This window comes from Ammospiza caudacuta, chromosome Z (assembly GCF_027887145.1).
Source record: "Ammospiza caudacuta isolate bAmmCau1 chromosome Z, bAmmCau1.pri, whole genome shotgun sequence".
NCBI lineage: Eukaryota > Metazoa > Chordata > Aves > Passeriformes > Passerellidae > Ammospiza > Ammospiza caudacuta.
The window spans coordinates 4,136,554-4,158,466 of record NC_080632.1 but is presented as its reverse complement, the minus strand read 5'-3'; the positions used below and the strand labels follow the sequence as shown (position 1 = coordinate 4,158,466).

The 21,913-nt window shown below is 42.3% G+C and overlaps 1 protein-coding gene across 1 annotated transcript in view; it reads right to left on the bottom strand.

Moving 5' to 3' along the window:
* MARCHF3 (membrane associated ring-CH-type finger 3) overlaps nt 1-21,913 on the bottom strand; it is a 62,399-nt gene that overhangs the window by 15,699 nt on the left and 24,787 nt on the right. Inside the window, exons 3-4 of the mRNA XM_058823813.1 lie at nt 6,540-6,753; nt 4,607-4,811 (exon numbers count right to left, since the gene is read on the bottom strand). Coding sequence (XP_058679796.1) covers nt 4,607-4,811; nt 6,540-6,730 — 396 coding nt within the window. The 5' untranslated portion in view covers nt 6,731-6,753. The remainder of the gene's footprint in view (nt 1-4,606; nt 4,812-6,539; nt 6,754-21,913) is intronic.

Below are 21,913 nucleotides of genomic sequence, written 5' to 3'. Positions count from 1 at the left end.
GGAGGACAGATGCCTTAATTATCTGCTCCCAGCCCTAATATGCTTATGGACAACTGCAGTTCCTCCAAACTTTGATTTATGAAAGTTTTCCTGGTAGGTGACTGTGCTGAGGAACCATTTATTTTCCTTCTGACTTGAGGTGTGATCCTTTTATAAACTACCTGCAGCAAATCTGGTGTCTGTTCATTACAGTAATTTAATGCTAATGACTTGCTTCACTGAACAGCAGAGAGGAAAAATAAGTAAAAATAATCCCAACAGATAAAAACGTCGTGACTCAAAGTCTTGCACAGGAAATGAAGTGTAAGGCTTCATGAGGTTTTAATTTATAATGTAAGCTCATCTTAAATACTTCATGCATAGGTGTACATTTTAGACGGTTTTTTAAATTTATTTTACCTTACTCATAAAGGCTCTATAGCCAGCAACACAGCAGGGAAAAACTGAAGTTAATTTCTGCCCAATATTACTGTAATTATCCTGACTTTATTTTTTCTCCTAGTCATGCTGTTTTGCTTATGAGCTTTGTATTGTTAATTAAGTGCTTTCTGTTTGTTTGCAGGAAAAAAAAAAAAAAAAGTGAACCAACAGATACCAAATCCTGGCTGGTTTAAAACATGTAAGTAACTTACAAGCAATACAAGAATACAAGCCTGACTTATATGGTCACATAGTACTCTTATACCATTTTTATTTTGTAGCTGGCTGTTCCCTAACATTTTATTATTGCACATAAATATATTTGTACAGCTGCATTTCGAGCCTGCTTCTGCACTGAGCCGAGTGGAAGCAACACAGATGCAATGTGGAAATTGAAAATGAAGATGATACATAATACTTACATAAAGCTTGACTAATCTTTATGCTGAAACTCAGCAAAAGCAGCCACATGAATAATACCACACATTCCTAATGCAGATTTTTTTTTTTCCTGTGGATTGGCTGCAGTTGATGACAGCTTATATAGAACTAGAAGGTCCATAAAAGTCAGTAATGGAATTACTGCAGTTTGAGATTTCACTGTGCTGGTTTTGAGGTCCTTGGCTGGCTTGTCACAAGGAATATCAGCTCTGTGCATATCAGCCACCATATTATAGATTTCTCTTTGTCGCAGGGGGAAGGGCTGGGTTCAGACCTTGACTCCTTTCACTGAATTCTGCACCATTGTGAACACTGAAGGAGGGTTTTAATCACCACCATAGTGCCTGACTCACATTCCCAATGTGGAAACACAATTTTTTGGGAAGAATAATGTGAGTTCAAAAAAAGAAATGAACCAAGAAGCATCACAAATTCATTGTTGAGGAGCTGGATCTGCCTGACAGGCTGCACCACCTTTACCTGCTGCTCTGGTTGGGTTTTGGCCATCAAAGAGTCAGCAAATTGTGCATTTCCAGGGAGAAGATTCTCCCTCAGAAAAAATACACATCCTGTGGCAGAGACAAAGCAGAAGCACAGAGTTGTGTCTGGTCAACTAAGGAATTTGGCTGAGCCACCAGCCACACCACTTGTTCCATTTCAATCTCACTGCTGCTGCAGCCTCTCCTGCTAACAGCAGGAATAAATCCACATTTGATATTTCTAGAGAAAACTAGGAAAGTGCCTCAATTTGTTCCCACTGAAACAGATTTCTTCCACACCCTTGCCTAAGCCACCAGGAGACAGTGATCAATCTAGTGAAGGGATGAGGAGAAAACACAATAGCATGGTTATTTTTTGTTTTGTTGGGGTTGTTTTGTTCTGTTGGCTTTTTTGGGGGCTATTTTGGTGGGGGTTTTAGTGTCTGTTTTGTTTTGTTTTAGTTTGGTTTTGTGGATTTGTTGGTTTTGTGTCTTTGGGTTGGTTTTTTGGGTTTGGTTATTTTGAGAATTTTTTGGTTGGTTGGTTGGTTGTTTGGGTGGGTTTTTTGTTTGTTTATTTGGTTGGTTGGTTTGGGTTTTTTGTTTTGTTTTTCTTGGTGTGGTTTTTTTTTTGGCCCTTTCAAAAAGAGTATAAGACATTTTGGAATAGTCAGAAATACATTTTTCCCCCCTCCTGTGGGAAGATCTCTCAGAGAAAAGATCAATATGGTGACTGATTGCTTTGAGCATCTCTTCACTACCTGTCACTGACCCCTGCATGGGATGCATTCACTCCGTGAGACAGGGCCTGTTGAGGAGTTACTGGGTAGGTTTTTAGAGTCTGTGCTCTATAAATCACTTTATGAGCACAATAGCCCCTCTTGACCTACTAAAATGCATTGGTAAAACTCATAACTCATCTACAGTGAGAGGAGGACCATTTACTCTTCCCATTATCTAGGTCAGGGGAATCTTTAGAGAACTAATCACCTCACTGCTAAATGAAGAGAACTTTGACACCCCACCCCTAAACCTACACAATCTGGGCTGTTAAAAGCAGGTGGCCACTTTGGCTTGTCCTTCATCCAAATGTTACAGCAGCGTTTTTGTGAGGAAAGGTCCTGCTACACCGGATAAACCTCCTGCCATGTCCTCACACCCTAGGTAAGAGAGAGACAGACAGGAAGGTGCTTTTAGGACACAGAAGATGAGGGAATCTGGCAACTTGTATCTGCTTTAGTCCTGCTTTGGGAAGTTTCAGATTTTTGCTGCAATTTGTTTTTATTTATTTATTATTTGCATGGGGAGGTCTCTGCGTTTCAAAGCTCTGTGTATTAAATAAGCAGAAATGTCCAGGACAAACTTAAATTACACTGACAGAAATCAAGGAGTTTGATTATCTTTCTGCCTAATTTTCCTCCTGGTATATAGTTCATTTTAGTTACTCTTTTTCTCTGCTGCTCTCAGCTTTGAAAGTACACCTTCATTTTCCTTCTAAACTGAAAACATATTCCCTTTATAAGATCACAAAGGATTGGAGGTTTTTATGACCTTTCCTGCAACTGCACCCAACTGTTGGTTTCTGCACTAAAATACTGTGGGTGTAAGCTGGGAAGTCAGGAAATAATGAGTAAAGATAAAAACATCTCAATATGTTTCAAAAATGTTCTTGTTCAGGGTTTTCATTTGTCCTCAGCAAACAGGAAACAACTGGCAGATTTACTATTATTACTCTAAATATCATTGCTGCTGTTTCTACTACTTATTATTGCTTTTGCCAAAAAGAAGCCTCATTTCATCAGGGAACAACCAAGCAAGCACAGTGCCCCATCCTGGGCAGGGTCAGCTTTGCTTTCAGCTCCTTCCATCCTCAGCAGCTCTGGCCAGCACCACATCCAATTTGTGCAGCACGAGCCTCACCAGGAGCCACCACAAAGGGAACAATTTCCGGAAGCTGGGCTCTAAAATCAAACTGCGATGCCTCAGCATCACTTGTCTTTCCTCTCAGAGGGTGGATTCAGAATGGTATCATTTTTATATCGTCTATATTCTTGCACCAAAGATTGAGAGGAGATCCAGACAGCAACCCAGAGGGAGCCAATTTCAGCTGGCCAGGGCCTGCTCTGGGCGCAGGACTTGTGCTACATGCCATGTCATGTACCTTTTGTGGGGGATCTTGAGGAGGAAGGAAGATATCCTCAGGCTCAGACACAAAATGTGCATGCCTATCTCAATTAGAGCAATTTTGGTACTGTTGAACTGCTCATCCCCTGACCCACCTCCCAGCAGTCAATTCTGTCCTGTGTCCTCTTCTCTGTGAGCAGGAGGAGGAGAATAAAATGCTGCTTCCCCCTACCCATTTTTAATATTGTACCTCCCTCCAGAGGCTCTGACACAGTTTAAAGGAACAGATAAGATGCACAGGAAAGACATTTTGTCCTGAAGCCAAGCTCTGCATGTAGGTGCCTGTGTCACCAACAGGTACAAAATGCTTCTTCTCATTCATTTTGCCAAAGTGTTACTTGTATTTCACTTTTAATAACAAAAGAATTCCTAATTTTGTTTCATCTTTTCCCAAAATAAAATAAAGGAGGGAAAAGGTCATTAACAGTGTCAAGAGAGTGAACTTGTTTTGGTTTCTTTTCTTTTCCTGAGGGCCAAAAACACCCTAAAACCAGGAAAACTTCATGAAGCTGCTATCTATAGTTGGCAAAAACTGAATTTTCATTGATAAGGGAGAAACAATTGTCCAGTTCACTTTTGAGTCTGGCACATAGGCAAGAATAGGGCAAAAGGTGACTCACAAATGTCTAAACACACCAGATGCTCAACAAGAACCATTCCTTCTTGTGGGCTTGAGAGGTAAACTGGGTTTTCAAGGCTCCTAAGATTGTTACCTCTCAAAAGCAAGAAGAAATAAATAAATTTCTGACCTATGTTTAATACGTTGAGTCCAGAGACTTGCCCCACATTCCAGAGAATCTTCAACTTACCTCTCTTCCACCCTCAGCCAAGCTGGCTGGCATCCCAGGAATTTGCTGCAAAAAACCCACCACTCAGGTTTGCAGTGAAGCAAACCCACTGATCCTTAAAATCTGGTTTTGATTCCCTCCAAAACGAGGGGTTCTGCCCCATCCCACCCTTTCCCTGAGCTCCCACCCTCACATTGCCAACCCCCTATTGCAACCACAGAGCCTTTGTGATGCCTGCATGGAAGCAGGCAGGAACTTTCCCAGCCACAAGTGAGATTTCAGGGTTGCACTGACCTCCAGCAGCGGCCTGGGCTTGCGCTCCACTGCAAAGCTGAAGTGGCAGAGCTCACAGTAGCTGGTGTTGGAGGAGGACAGCCAGCGCTCCAGGCAGCTGCGGTGAATGGTGCCCAGGGTCCCCGTGCACTCACAGGGGGACAGCAGCTCCTCGTGGCTGCTGCCCTCGTGGCAGATCCTGCACATGGGCCGCTCGTTGAAGGGGCTGCTGCGGGACAGGGAGAGAAAAGTGATGGTCACTGCTGGAGGGTTGTGGTGGTGGGTTGGGTGGAGGGGACAATTGAATCTGCTTCCCTAGAGGAGCCCCTTTTTGGGGATTTCTTTCCAAAATCTGCCCTGAACTAGGACAAATACATCCAGTGGCTTCTCTGTTGTTTGCTGCTTTCCTAGAGGAGCCCCTTTGGGGGATTCTCTCCAAAATCTGCCCTGAACTAGGACAAATACATCCAGTGGTGCCCAACATGTGGCTTCTCTGTTGTGAGCTAGAAATATTTGCATTGCTTTGACCCCTAATTAGTAATCCAAGCTGGTGGGCTAGTGGTTTAAGGTGTTTTGGTGTTCTTGCTTAAAATATCTCTTTTATTAAGGGAGAGAAAAGTGTAGAGTGAAAAACATCAGAGAGGCAGATGAGAGGTGGAAGACCAAGTCCTTTTGTATTTTGTATTTCCCAGCTCTTCACAAAGCAGTAGTGCAGCCACCTCAGGAAATCCCAAAGTGCATCAGGGAGGTTGTAAATCTGCCTCAGCTGGGTACTTCTTGGTGATCCTCTGACATAAATGTAGCCACATTTCTCCCCACAGAGAAAAGCAAGGCACAATTCTTCCCCAGAATATTTCTGGGTTTCACATTTTCTGAACCTCAGAGAAAGGAAAAGCAATTCTTACCTTATTTGCTGTGCCTGTGTTTGTGCAGAAGTCGAATGCAATATGGAGATTGTTTACCCAAAGTGACGGTGTTTTGTTTCCTTGGCCTATTGGGGCCAAGTGTGTGTGTGTGTGTGTGTGTTGGGTGACAGCCATGAAATTTTGTGGAGTTAGAGTGTAGTTGTGTGCAGAGTTGAGTGCTTGGCAGATTCAGTTTAGATATTATAGATATATAATGTAATGTAATATAATGTAATATAATGTAATATAATGTAATATAATGTAATATAATATAATATAATATAATATAATATAATATAATATAATATAATATAATATAATATAATATAATATAATATAATATAATATAATATAATATGCCTTCTGATAAGCTGGAAGTGTCCTCATCATTCCTCCCTGCCACAGGGATTGTCCTGTTTCGATACATAAATGTTTTTTTCACTGGCCAACAGTGAAGGACTGCTGAAGGAGCAGCACCTTGCCCTGCAGCGCCCCGAAGGCAGGGCAATGACTTCAGAAAAGCACATGAAGGCAGAAGCCTCCTCTCCCTGGAAAGGGTTTCCCTCTCTTTGGGACATCCCACAGACAGGTCAAGGAGGGATACAAGCAGATGTGTGCCAAACACAGCCCTGCTGTGGGGCTGCAGGTGGGTATTTCTTCTGCACTGCTTTGAGATCCATGAAGTCTTTCCAGCTCACCACCACCAGCAAAAACAAATTTAATTTTGACCCAAGCATCAAGTCTGGATAAGGCCAAGCACATCAGAATACCCTTCTTGCTTCTAATGAGAACAAAGCCAGCCCAAGCATGCTTCAAAGGCGTAGATTAACAGTGTATTTCACCACTAATCTGCCTCTCTAAACCAGCAGCAAAAAGAAAGGTCAATCCCTCGGACATCGACAGAAGCTGCAGCACTGGTGTAGAAGCAGCTTGTGCTGCTGCTCAGCTGTTTAGGAAGCATGATGCACCCTGCAGCAAGGACGATGGAATGGGGGTTTAGCCACACACCCCATGGGAAGGGCCGGTCCCTCCCTGTGCCCCTCACTCACCTCTGCACGGCCAGGCTCCGCACCACGGAGGAGAGCAGCTGCCCATCCTTGGAGGACACCTGCATGACATACTGGGGGCAGCTGGTGGCCGGGCCCCCGCTGCTGCCAGGCAGGCTCTTCCCATCGGGGGCTGCAGGCTGGGGATGGTCTGGAGGCACTCCAGGCAGGTGGCTGCAGCGGTTGCTCCTCATGGCGCTGGGCAGCGGGTCCCCATCTAGGCAGGAATGGGGACACGGAGGTGCTGTGGGGCACATCCCTCCCTCGCTGACCAACAGCAGCCGTGAGCAGGAGCCTCCCTCAGTGCCCGCCCCCGGTTCCTGAAGCATCTCAGCAGGGAAAGGGGGTTTGCAGTATTGGGTGTGGTGACGGTCTGTCTAAATTTTCCCTCATCTGCCCTACGATCGTCACTGGGGACCACTGAAGAGAAGAACCCACTGTCTTGAATCTCTGGCTTTGTAGGAGAAAGTTACACATACCAAAGGCCCTGAGACCTGAAAGCATAGTGCTAAGTTACTGTTTTCACAGGTGTTGTTTGCTGTATGCTACACTGAGCTCAGAGGGCATCCTGCCCTTTTGCACAATAGCTCTGGAATCCTCCCCACCTCTCAGCCTGACTGGATTGCTCCTCAGCTTTAGGGTGGTCCCCCTCGAAAGGAAGAGCCCTCTCACCTGTTCATAACCACCGTGACAGACAAGGAGAGATGTAAGAAGCCTCTTCATCAAGGGACCGAGGCATGAAATCCCTGTGTGAGAAGGCCCCTCTCACCTTCCTCCAGAGACTGGGACTGAAACCCCCAAACCCCGGGAAGGTGTGCAGGGGGGGAGGAAAGCTGCCCAAAGCAAGGTGGATGTTGCAGGTGTAGGCAGTGGACCACGAAAACAATGGTTCTCGCCTGCTGCCAAACTCGGACTGTGTGTACCCTTATTTTCCTCCCTGAAGATACAGTAAACTACACTTGTTTCAATTGCAAAATGCACCCCCCCTTCCCCCCATCAAAAAGAGTATAATTGGGGTTCAGATTAACTGTGCCTCTAAGATCTCCCCGACGTAACAGGCAGATCCTCAACTGGACTGGACCAAAGGACTTCGTCTCTACGTCAGTAGCTATATCCCTCTCTCTCTCTTTTCTCTCTCTTTCTCTATCTTTTTCTCTCCCTTAATCCCTCTATCACATTTTGCTGTGGTCATTCAATAAAGGTGCATTTGTTTTGATTGCCACTGCAAACCCCCTGTGCCGTGCTGGTTCTTTCTGCACCCTGAGATCACCCCTACGAACCATCACAAAACCCGTTTGTGATCGTGACAGGTGTCACAGAAAAACACAGCCTGCACATCCCACAAGCAGCGAGGCAGCAACCTTGCCTTCTCCTCTCTGCACACTCCTGAAGTCATGAGTGATAAACAGAGAGGCTGAACCTTTTGTCACTCCCCCTCCAAATGTTTCAAAGGTATATACAGTCTGTGCACTTCCAAATTTAAAGGCTGCCACTCTCTGCCGAGGGGGAAAGTTATGTGCTGGAGGAGAAAATGTCTGATTGGCTTCAAATCCCCTTTGAAAACACTTCTGTGCTGCTTAGTGTCTTCTATCACCAACCCACAGCAGAGCACAGACCTGGCAATTAATCCTGTACAGGGTTTTAGTCACACAAACCTGCTTAATCACAGCCTGCACAGCAGTAATTTATGCCACAAGGTGAGGCAGAAATCACAGCCTGCCCGTGCCTCTCTCCTCTGCTTTGCTCTCTCTCACATCACTCTGAGTGTGTTTTGCACAGTGCTTTCACACATGGCAATTGGGAAGGAAGGGCTGTGCTGGGAACAAGTGTGATTATCCAATTGTGGGGAATTTTGGATGGAATTTGAGACAGGACTTCTGAGTTGTTTTTGATGATGTGGTTTATTTTTCTTATCTTCTGCATAGGTAGGAAGGGTGAATTTGGCTCACATCTTCACCCCATGGCTCAGAAGGTTACAAGACCCCTAATTACAAGACCTTTTAAGGATTTATAGACCAACAAAACACTGCCAACAAGGATATTTATGTTTTTGACCCTATCCTTAAATATTTTGTCATATGGACCCATGCTACAGTGTAAGCTTCCTTAGCCAATCATGTTATGACACTCAAACCTACAGTGCTGCATCCTAAACTCCTTGTTTACCTCTGGAACTATTTTAATTTTTATATCCTAAACTCTAAAACTCTAAACTTTCTTCCACTTAACGTGTGTCTGCTCTAAACTATAAATCCACATTCTCACCTCTAGCATCTAGTTTGGAAGCCTTTTCCAAGGTCTCTTTTGCAGACATCTTCTCATTAAAAATCCTTCCTTAGGATTTTTCCTCCTGAGAAGCTGAGAGGGCTCAGGAACAAAATGTAAACAGTGGTTATCTGCTGCTATGGAATGCAACAGGTGCATCTGTGATTGGGCTCAGGTGGTTGTTTCTAATTAATGGCCAATCACAGTCAGCTGGCTCGGACAGAGTCTGAGGCAGCTGCCTGTGTTATCATTCTTTTCTATTCTTAGCTAGCCTTCTGATGTGAACTTTTCCTTCTATTCTTTTAGTGTAGTTTTAATGTAATATATATATCATAAAATAACAAATCAAGCCTTCTGAACATGAAGTCAACATTCTCTTCCCTCACCTGAAAACCTCTGTGAACATCGTCACAGGTCTCAGATCAAATTTTTGTTTAATTGTAAGCTTTGGCTTACAGGCTAAAGTTCTGAGATTTCCCTGCATTTCAGATTCCAACCAGAAGGAGCCTGAGTGTGTAAATTGCTGATATCATGGTGGGATGGATGCTCCTGGCTGGGTGTGCCTGTCCTGGAGGGTTCCACCAGGCTGTGTCCCTGCCGTACTCCCTTTTGGGTCAGGCCCCACAAACACACACACAGGGTGGGTTAATCCCTCTGCAAAAGGTTCCCTAGCACGCCCTGGCACACTTGGCTGCAGTCCCGTGTAAACCTTGCAGGTTGCAAGGATGATATTCCCATGTTAAAATCAGGAGTTTTCTCCTCAAAAAAAGTGTTCTGCATCACTCACCATGGCTGTATGGTGTCAGCACTGCAGCTGAGAAGAACCTTTAAAAGCCAAACATGAACAAAACCCTGCAAACAGGGGTGTTTCTCCAAGGATTTAGGTAAAACCCTGTGTTTTGGCTCTGTTGGATTTGAGGAAGAGCAGCACCAACTTTGGGAAGCCCCCTGAAGGGACAGCCTTGGCAGAAAGATTTTGGGGCACGTGGGGACTGGTGTGGATGCTGGACCATTTGCACCACACAAGTTTTCACACAGGGACCCATGTTCTTAGAAAGGCATCTAAAAGAGGAAAATAGGTTTGTTTTGCAGGACGACTTCAGCTGTTTTCAGACCACACATCCCCCAGGGAAGGAGCTGGAGGCTGATGAGACAGCTTACAGGGCAGAGAGCGTCCAGGGAATGGGGCAGGGAATTGGACTCTGGGCCTCATTTACAATGAAAATGAAGCAAATGGCTGATGTCAAAACCATTAACATATAAAAGATGCAGACATTTCAAGAGAATAAGAGCCACAGACTCTCCAAGGAGACCATGGTGTTCAGTTTTAGTTTTAAAATCCATGCTGAGACTGTTTAACAAGAACGTTCAGCTGCTGAGTAGCTGCTTCATTAAACTTAAAAAGCCTAAGAAGTATCATGCTTACAGACTCACGCTGCAGAATTATGTATTTTTATCCTGATTGCTTCACTGACCCCATTAAGTACAACAGTGGTTTTATAATTTCATGTATAATGGCCATCCAGGCCTTTACAAACACATCCCTCAGTCACTTGATGAGTTGGAGCATCAGAAGATGCAACTAAATGCAAAGCTTTAAAGCACACAGGAAATTATCTGGCTTTATCTCAGGAATGTTAATTCAAATTTCTGCCTACAGCACTGCATTGATATCCCACTTTGGCAGAGCAGATACAGGTAATCCCTTTCTACTTTTTTTAAAAAAAAAGAAGGAAGGTTCAGGTAATCACTTTCTGCTTTTTTTAAAAGGAAGCTGAAAGTTACAACACATTTTTCTGAATTCAGACGAATCATTTTCACACAAAATCAGTGCATGTGCCTGAAAAGTGATACAATTATAGAATTAAATTATGTGTGCTTTAATACTGAAACCCATGGTAAATAATGGAGATTAGTTGTCCCGAGAAGAACAGAGATCCTAAGCAAATCCCAAATTAAAGCTGGCATTAGGGAATTGTAAATTTTAACAGCCACAAACTCCCAAAGTCAATATTTACCATATGTATGCATTATGTCAAGAAGTTTTTCACCTGAAATAAGCGGAAATCTGTCAAAAATGCCTCAATAAAAGAGAAAATAAAGAACAAAACCAGGGAGATGTGTTTAGCTGGTATTTCTGAAGAGAAGCAAGATTACATTGGGTGAGACAGAATATCAATATTTGTTCCAGACACCAGAAAATTCTGAGAAAAAGTGGCTGAATTTGGCATGATGAATGTATGGTAGTATTTAGCTCTTTTTTTTTTTCTTTTCTGTGTTTCACTCTTGTAGTTTTTCATATATGTATATATATATATATATATGTATGTATGTATGTATATATATACACGCACATATATGTATGTATGTATATGGGTTTATGGCTATCAGAGTAAAAATAAAGGTGTTGCAGGTATTTTCTTTATGCAGTAGGTGTAAAAACAATGACAAAGTAACCAACAAACTCCACCAAGCACCTGAGGGCTTGATGAAGCTATGTAGAAGATTCAAGTGCAGAAGACATCCTTTGCCCCATAAGACTTACAGGATGGTATATTCTTATTTAAGAGATCTATAAATTCTGAAGCAAAATACCTACAAGGCTCAACAAGTGAGCAAGCCACTGCCATTCCAATTGAGTTGCACCCAACTAAGAAGTAGAAAACCAGAGTTACTGCCCTGAAATGGAATTAAAAGGCAAAGCCACCTGGAGCACAGCTGGAATCCTTGTTGCACTCTCTCTGGCTGTGCCTGAGCTCACCCCGGTTCTGAGACCCACAGAGCATCATCAGGGTTAATGATGAGTTAAATTATCACAGCAGAGCTTTTTAAAGCAGGGCTCTTTCCCCGCTGGAGCTGCGAGTGGCTGGGACTGACACAAGCCAAAATGATCTTTACACTTCAAGCAGTGCGTTGCAAATGTTGAACAAATACTCGTGGAGTTGCTCCCTTTTCCTTTTATTTTTCCAACACCTCTGCTAAGAATAGCATTTTTCCCCACCTCTCAGTCATGGTTTGAAACTTGGAAACCCTTTCACCTTTCTTATTCCATGTTCCCACAAGTTCACCCCATTAGTTTCAAGAAATGTGACATGAGCTTGCATCAATCAGCTTCAACACTTAAAAATATGCATGAAAAACCACCAGCATCCCATCTGGAGACATTTTCCCAAGAAATACTGGGTTATTTTAAAAAGACAACCAAAATAATAATGCTAATATTAATAATAATTATAAAAACAACAACAGTAAACCAAATCAAAACCAAACTTTCCCTCACACCAGCAGAAAAATCCCAAATACATACCCACACAGAGAAATTATTAAAAAAAAAAAATCTTAAAGTGCCCTCCAGTTTTCAGAAGCTTTCAGAGATGTGTTTTTGTTTATTTATTATTTATTTATATTTATATTAATATTATTATAATATTATACTAATATTATAATATTAGAATTATGTATGCATCTATAAAATTATATAAGAATATATCATTATAGTATAATAGTATAATATATATTTATATACTATAATATATACTATGCTATAATATATATTATTATATCATATATTATATAGTACTATTATTAGTATTGGTATATTATGATATTTTATATATATAATATATATTATACATATTATATATAGTGTATACTATAATATATATATTATATAGTATAGTATAGTATATACTATAATATATTATATTATAGTATATACTATACTATAATACATATTATTATATTAAATAATATAATTTGTTTATGTGTGTGCTGATTGTTATCGTTTGTTTGTTTATACTATTTATGCAATTTCACATAATTTTGCGCAGTTCACTCCAGATTTTTGGATCCCAGGGGAGTGTGGACAGTTTTTCACCTGGGACAAGTCAGCAGATTGAATCACACAAAGAATTCTCCACCTCACTGCGAGCTGGAAGAAATGGTGCAAATCATGGAGGAGCATCTCCCACCTCCTTTTCTGCTATCAATCCTGGCTGGCTGCTCAGAATGCAAATTGCTGCATTCTAGGTAATAAGTAAACGCTTCAAATAAATGTTTCGAAATCTCAGAATGTTTGTGCCAGCAATGCAGCTGCCAGAGGCTGGGTGCAAAAGGTGTTCCATGCTCTCCACTGGCTCAAGTGTTGCCTTTGTTTCTGCAAAAGGGGAACAGAAACTCAGCTGTCCCTCACTGACAATAATTAGACAATAATTATTGTTTAGACAATAATTGTATGCCACCCTTCAGGATGGCCCAGGGACCAAAACAGGCATTGCACTCACTGGATCACACACAGCTGCTGGATGATCCCTGTTTCCCCTTCCCACAACACAAATACAGAACAAGAACCAAAATCCTCCACTCCAGAGCACTCTGGAACCTCCTGGATTTTCACTGCTAAGGACAAGGCAGGGTACTGTGAAGGTGGAATGCACAGGTGGAATTATTTCTTAAAAAGTGAAAACCCCTGGGACACCTGAAAATCCTATTTTAGCATTAAAAAATCGAGTTTTATGCATGTCCTTTCTAGGATGTTCACATCTGGAATAGTTTGAAGTGTTTCTTGGCTCCACCACAGAGCTTCAAGGCTGCCCCCCTGGTTTCAAACACACAAATATTGAGTGAAGAAATTGGTGGAGTAACTGGCAATTGCAGTTGAAACACCACAACACACCCCAAGCCCCCAGAGTAAAAAATTAATCTCTCTAAATTGAGAAGATTGATTCCTATATTTGATAATGACATGTGGCTCAGCACAAGGAGAGAGGAAAAAAAACCCAAAAATGCTGCCTGACCTGTTCATTTTGGAGCTCTAAAGGCATCGGTGAGAGAGGACACTGCAGTTCTAGGACACGGGGACAGGAGAAGGAGGATGGAGAAAATTTCATTTTGGTCACCAGCATCCAGCTTGCTGCATCACACACCACCTTTTAAGGAGCTCTGAGAGACCACTGCAAGGTGCAAGAGGAAGATGTGGCAATTGTTCCCCAGAGGAGGAGGGCAGGTTTCAAGTTAAGGTGTTTAACTTAACACAGAAAGCAGCACAGCACAAAATGCCCAGATGTCATTGGGCAATTTTACTCTTTTTCAGCCCTCTTAGTTTTACTAATTTTTAAATTTTTTTAAATTAGTTTTACTAATTTATCCAAAGCTGTAAACAGCATTTCCCATTCATCTGGTCTGACTGCAGAGAGCTGCAGGGGCTTTTAAAAGCCGCCACACCGTAGGCTGCATTCAAAGTGCAATTTTATGAACAAGCACGTCAGAAAGACTGAGAGCTCATTTGAGGCAGCAGCACAAAGCAGTTCAGCAAAAGCAGACCTTAAGAGTCTGACCATGCCTTGAAAACTTCAGTGCCCACCCATAAATCATTGTTATTTTGTTAGGTACTGAACCTTGAAGCACTTTCCATGACAGCAACAGACTCCCTTCTTGGCACTGTGAACTTTTTAATAAATTGCTTTATATGCCTGCACAGCCACTAACTTGGGTCATTTGCTTAGATTTGCATCCTTTTATTGGTTGTTGAAATGAAAGTTTTCAGATGACAATAAATACCAGAAGTACTTGTGGTGGCGGCATTTTAGCCTTGCATAAATAAATAAAAAAAAACCAGAAGAAACAAATTCAGTTTACAACTGATCTGGAAATAGATTTTTTTTCCCCCCAAGGTATAGGGAAATATGTATGTTTTCTTTCCTTCTATTAGTTTTTTTTTTCCTAGCAGAAATGCCTTTCCTCACAGGTTACAAAGGTACCTACATGTGTTCTTAAATTCCCTTTTCTTCATTGCCACATCTGCTTCAGATCCCCACTCCAGTATTTAGTCTCCACAAAATTCCTGCTTATACCTCAGAAAATTACTTAAATCACAATTGTTTATACACTTAGGCACCAAAATGCAGTGAAAGAATTTGCATCAGCTACGTATAAGCAGATATATAATTATCTTTATAATAAAGACTGCATATTAAAAGGCCCAGAAGTTTGGGGGTTTTTGCACTGGAAAGCTCTGGATTCTCTTTCCCCTCCCAAATTAGGTCACCTTATACAAATGAGTCAAGCATTTCTTGGCCTAAAACGTGAAAAATGAGAATTTAATTTGCTCTCAAAGCTGTCAAAGGACAAAGAACTCCATGTCAGTCCTTGAAGCCAGGGTTCATCTCTAAAAATCACTTTGTCCTGGAGAGTGACAGCATTTTTTTGCACTCTGTGTTTCACTGATGAGGCACTTCCTTCATCATGGGAACTGCAAAACTTTCAGCCAAATTCTCTGCAAGCACCTCAGATTCCATCAGAAAACCTTACTTTTTCAATTTCCAATTTTTTTTTTTTTTTTTTTTTTTGCCGTTTTAATGCAGAGGACCTTCATTAGCCAGTGCCTCTGCACTCTGACCTCTTCTCCATTTAGGTGCCTCATTCCTGCTGCTTGTTTTGTCAGAAATGGCAAAATCTGAGAGTGCAGGGTGCTCACCCCACCCCCTGAGAATCACACAGCACCAAAAACTGAGCAGAAATTACACCTGGATGTTTTCAACTATTCCTTCAGCAGATGGGGAGGATGGAGACAGTGTGAGGACCAGTGTTTCTGTCAAATATAGGGTCTTGAAGTCTTTCTTAAACACAAGGTCTTTGGAGGGCAAATTCAGTCAGATCTGATCCAGATGTGCTGCATTTGCTGGAGCTGTCACTGTTGACCTTCCCCACATTTAGTCTGGACTCAGTGCCACAGTTCTGGGATGGAGCTCAGGGGAAAACAGCTCAAAAGTTAAATGTTTATGTACTCCCAAGGCCACGTTTTCACGTTGAAAATAGCTCTCCCCATTTCCACTGCAAGGCTGAAAGGAGGGCTGCCAGCATCACACAGATCATTGCCCTGACCCACGTGAAAAATCCATAATTTGGCTCCTCTGTTTTTGCTCACACGGGTAAATATCAGCTGAATCCAAGCTGATTCCTCCTGCAAGGCAAGGCCAAGCTGAAAATTACTCATTTAAACTGCAAATGGTGTAAATAGTTAATACCTGAGGGTTTGGTAATGAACTCCAGTTCATGTAAATCTTGTGTAAATTAACTCTTTGACAAATAACTCTTTAATTATGGGTTTACCTGGCTCACAGTGGTGAAAGCCACACAGATTCTGGAGCTGTGACCAAGAAATTTGTTTGCAGAAGAATTTGAGCAACAGAGAGCACAGAGGGTGCTGGCAGATAATGGAGGCAAGAGTTTGATAACTGAGGGGCAAAAAGAGCCAGCAAAAAAAGCAAAATGTTTTTAACTGCTTATGGGGGATACTTGGAGAAATGTGGTCATGGTAATTCTGCAGACAGCTTAAGAAAAATGCTAATTCTTCTGTTCATCATTGCTAAGTTAATTATTTGACTGTTTTTAGCACATTTCATTCTCCCAGCTCCTGCAGTCAATACTGCGCATGAATATGATCCTATTACAATTATTGCATTTATTCTTCCCACTATTGATGGCAAAACAGCTCAATGAATGAGACTTGGAAAAGATACTAAACCCACTTTCAAATTAAAGTAAGTAGAAAATTGAAAACATTTCTCTTTTTAATAGCTTTATATTTTAATTCCAGAGTCGGGCAATATTGGCTGCATCGGTCTTGCATTTGAGAAAAGCTTCATTAGAAGCTCAATGAGCACAACTTGTCTTTAAGACTCCAGTTTTGAAACGAAGATTATTATCACACCCTGCATACCTCAGTTGTGATGCATTGTAATTTAACCTGAAATCGTTCTGGTACCTTCATATTAATTTCTTTTCTTCCTTAGTCTTCACCTGCGTAAAAATTTAATATTTAGTTCCTCCACAGAGGACTTCTTTCCATGTGATGCATCTCCCTGTCTGCAAGGTACCTGCATTACTAAAAACCTTGTCTGGTGCTCTGCACTGAAGCCTGCATGCACCAAGTACATTCAGAAGATCTTTTTCTTCTTCCCCAGGCACTGTGTCTGTCACTCCTACAGCAAGACTGAAAACCCCACGGGGTGGATTGAATTCTCATGTTTTATTCAGCAATGAACCACCTGCGTGGCAGTCTGCAAATACACGAAACTTGGCTTCTGTGTGAGGCTTTGCAAAGCATGTCCCAAACTAATATATTTACATGTGGAATCTGTGCTTTCACTTGTTCTCTGGCTGTGGGATCACCCCGGGTGTTTCTGGAGGTGCCATCCAGCAAGCCACTTTCCTTCCCCGCAGAGAACTCACTCTGCATGATTTTATCTTGTTGTGTTTCAGCTGGCAGCAGCAGCTGAGTGTTTGATGTTTAGCAATGGGGGAAGTTAGTCTTCCAAACATCTTGTTTGGAAAAAGGGGAAAACACTTTAAAAAGCAAAATGCCTCCAAATGCAGGTCTGTTCCTCTCCCTTTTCCCTTTTTACCCTTCAGCCAAAAGCAGCTAAAAATATTCTTGCTTCATTTTCCTTCACATGGGAAGATAAGCCCTCCCTGTTCCCACATCAGTCTGTTTCTCTCAGCAGGAGCAAAGTGTGGACTCCACGGGTTCCTGCAATATTTACATAAAGATTTCCCTCTGAACTTCAGTTTGCGGGAGGGGAAAGAGTTTTTCATCAAACTCCAAGACTTGCACTGCAGTCCAGAATGAGACAAACACATGGGGATTTTGTGAGTTAATTAAAATCACTGATAATTCCCTACAGTAGCTGGTTTTACATGGGTTTGTGGTGTGTTATATAAAACTATATGCTGTGGGGACTGAACAGCTCCATTTCTTTTCCAGTAAGAAGCACAGCAAGAATGCTTTTAGTCATTGTCACATGAAGTTGGCATCGGTCAAACAAATCAGATCTGACGTGCAGACCTGGAAAGGAAAAGTTATTGCTGCAAAATAAAGCACATAAAATTCAATTTCTCTTCAGTAATCTTCAGGAAAATTACCAAAATGCTGCACCAGTGAATCGAAACTACAAGACAGAACTAAATCAAAATGGCAGAGGTAAAATTTTACTGGACAACATTATTGTCCTTATCAAATCCAAGAGAAATATCAACAAGAGAAATAACAAGAGTTAGAACTAGGTATTAGCCTTATTTCTATGACAAATAAAGTCAGTGGAAGCCTGGAGTGGGTTTGAGCTGATATCAGCTGGGATTTTACTCTGTGTGTTATTGTGACTTCTTATGAAATCAACCCTGACATGCAGCTTTGCTTGCATAGCAAGACAAGCTTGGTATAGGACTATTAGAACTTTGCAGAGCAGCAGTGAGCCACAGTGATGCTAAAAATATATACTATTGTGTAATTGGACCTGCAAGACATTTCATAGATTTCTATACTGTGATTTAGCAAGCTCTGCTCTTTGTTTTCACTGCCAGAGAATTAGTAATCCTTCCTAAGAAGCTGAGTGTGTGTAACCCAGAAACATGAAACCACATCTATGAACCAGGGTATTTATATTTATAATGCTGCCTGGTGGGGCTTTGTGTATCAGAATCACTGAATGGTTTGGGCTGGAAGGGACCTTAAAGATCATTTTGTTCCACCCCCAGCCATGGCAGGGACCCCTCCCGCTGTCCCAGTGTCCAGCCTGGCCTTGGGCACTGCCAGGGATGCAGGGGCAGCCCCAGCTGCTCTGGGAATTCTATTCCAGGGCCTGCCCACCATGCCAGGGAACAATTTCTCCCTAATATCTGATTTAAACCTACTCCCTGTTAGTCTGAAGCCATTAACCCTTGTCCTGTCACTGCAGACCCTTACAAACAGTCTCCATCCTTCCTGCAGCCTCCTTTCCTCATCAAATATTCACAATTAGGTCCTGAAACCTTCCCTTCCCCAGGCTGATATCCCCTGGAGCTGCCCCAAACTCAGGGCCTGAGAATACGATGGTTGTGATTTTCCTTCCACCACACTTTTAAAGCAGAATCTTATTAAAGATTCACTTGTACCTCATCAAAACATTTGCATGTCTTTGTGCCGCCTTGCACATCATAAGACATCACTGATAGCACAAAAAACATCCAGAAAGGTGGACATTCTAAAAGTTGGCTGAGCACTTTGGCTCTGTTGCAGAAGAATCTGTGTGAAGTTAACTGTTGCCAAAGGGCAAAGTAATTAAACATCTCCGAGTGTTACCCTGGGGGCTGCAAAATTCCGGAGTTTCTGGAGATGTTGTGAACAGCCAGAAGTCAAGAGTAAGATGAAATACTTATTTGCTTTCAGCAATGTGTTTTACCAGCCTCCTTCATCCTCCAAAAAATATTTTTTCTTAGCAAACAAGCAACTGAAAGATTTCTCCCCCAAGACGTGCCTTCCTGCTGCTGAGACAGGTGAAAAGGAAAACCCTGCTGGAAGTTTAGGATGCAGGTTTTGCACAAACTCTTGATTGATTTATACCTAACACACAGCAGGGTTTTGTGGGCCTCTGTCCTCTCCACCACTTTAAACTTTTAGGGTCAGACAGCTTTATCTCACTGCAGGGCTGTGGAAATTTCTGGAATCTACTCACTCACCCTCCTTCTTGACACTTGTGGTGCAATGGCTGCAACAGCAATTGAGGAGAATTTAGGTAAAAACAATCACTAGTGAAACCTAAAAATGGAAACCTTAACAGCCCTAAAAACCAGCCCTAGCTATGTGCTCCAGCTGCACCTCTTAATCAAGAGCAATTTATATTTACACAGCCCATGAAACATACAGTTTGAGGATCCCCTGCTATTTAACAGAATAACCCAGCACGCCCCATTTTCCACGAGGAGCCCTTCCCTTGCTTCAGCTGCTGCTCAGGACTGTCAAAGCACACTCCAGGACAATCCTGGAGAGCAAACCCACAGGACCAGACGCCAGCTCCCAGCCCTGCCTGCCCGTTTGGCCCCCGATGGGCACAGCGCCCAGCACTGTGTGACAGAGGGAAGGTGACACTCCTCCTCCCCGGAGGCCTCCACGCAGAGGTGTCTCACACACGGTGGCAAATGGAGTATACAGGTGATTCTGCTGGCTCTGGCAACCAAAAGGAGAGCAGAAATACTATTTTTAGCATGGCGCTTCATTACCAGTTTAATGGCATCCCAAGGTTTAGCAGCCAGTCAGGTCAGGAAGAAACTACACCTTGTTAGAGAAAAGCACTGAAACAAATTTCCTCATTAAGTACCATGTCTCCCAGCTTTTGCCCGTTGCTGGAAACATAATTTTTCACCCTGTAAATTGGATAAGTAAGATTCAATCATTTTTTTGTTTTATGTTAGGCTATCTCCATCACTTTTATCTTCCTTGCCATTGACTAGTGAGATTTTAAGTGCGTGTTTCTGGCTCTTTAATTAAAAATTATTAGAATACCTCCAAAAGTATTTTATAATAACATTGATGCTGAAGTTGAAAAACTGATCCCTTTATGTGCAAACATCTTAATAAACTAGTGAATCTTAGTGAATTTCTGTATCATCACTTTGAGAGCTGCTGCATTTGCCAAAGGTTAATTACATTTCCCATGCCATCTGGGCATTGTTCTCAGGTAGTCATACTAGTCCTAAAATTTGTTCAATTTTTCCATCAAATGAATCCCCAGTGTTTTTCTGAGGAAGATGACATCCTCCAAAGGCTCCTCTTCCTTTCTAACTCCTGGTTTATCTCCTACCACAGCTGCAGTGGAAGCAGAGTGAATCCCTGATATCCCATCATTCTATAAAATACATCTTAATACTCTTGGCATACTTGCTTATGTAATATCTTCCAGGCACACGATGAATTTGTGGCCCTAATGAAGAACAGTGAGTTAAAAGAATGACAAAAAATTAGTTTGAAGTGAGCCAAAGCCTTGTTCAAACCCCTCCTCAGTGCAGCTCATCTCCAAAGCAGAACAGTCCATATAATAACTGCAATTATTTGCTTCCAATATTTGTGACATCTGTCCTTTCTGGCAGTCACTACCTGTTTCAAGCACATTACACTCCTGGCTGCTGATACAGATAGAGGATAAATTAATTATGGATAGGAATTTGTGACCAAGTGTTTCCAGAAGCTCGGACTATCTGTCTCACCGCACACAGCCATCAGCTCTCAGCTGCCAAGCAGGACTGAAATAAGCAAAACACAGAGGGGAAATTCACTGCCTCAGCCCCAAAATACTCAACAACATTTGTCCAGGCCAGAGCACACTTGTCTTCTGTCAAAAGCAAAACCACAGAAGCCTAATGATCAACAAAGGCAATTAATTGCAGCAGGCCAGCACTGGAGGAGATGAGGGAGTCCAGGGGGCAGAAAAATTCACTTGGACTTTGGGGGTGGATTTTTTTTGTGTGTCCAAACAGGAGATGGCAACAGATTCCTTGCCTTTAGAGCCTTGAGGGACGAGAGACATGTTTGCACACCCTGAGCAGGCTGTGCTCCTAAACAAAGTGTGAACAGGCAAAGGGTGAAGGTCTGGCAGCCACAACCCAGGTGAGCAGGGATGGAACTGCCCTTGTGGCTTTAACACAGATTTATACAAAATGCAGGGGAAACTTAGCCACAGTTGCTCTCATTTCTTCATTTTTCCATCTGACATTTCATTATTTAATATGATGTAGTTGATAGAAGCTTTTAAATCAAACTCTGTCTGGAATCTGTTCGAGCGGATTGAGAGCCAGCAAGCAGAAGCAACCTGTATAAAATATATGTATATGTTTGAAATATTTTATACATATGTATATACATATAAAATATTTCAAACTGAGAGACTTGTCTCTAATTTCTAAACCTCAGTGGCAGCAGAGCCTGATTACACCAGCAATGTCCAGTGAAGTACTCTCAGTTGCTCTTCTCCACTGCAGTTTTTTCAGTCTTTATAAACCCCTGGCAGTGTCAAACAGCACAAACGGAATGGCAGGCAGTCCAACAGCAGCTAGAAATTAACTGTGAGTTGTGTGTCGCAGCTGAGAGCCCACACCAATCTGGCAGCTGCCAATTCCTGCCAGCCCAAGACATGTTCTTAAGAGCAGGATTGTCACAGAGCTGTGAAGTCACAGAAACTGAGCCAGCAACCACTGCTGCACAATGAAATCAGCCTACAGGCAAGGAGCTGGCTTTAAGGGCTCCATCAGGGATGAGCTCTTCTCATGCTGGTGAGGATACTTGGATCTCCTGGGTTTCAGAA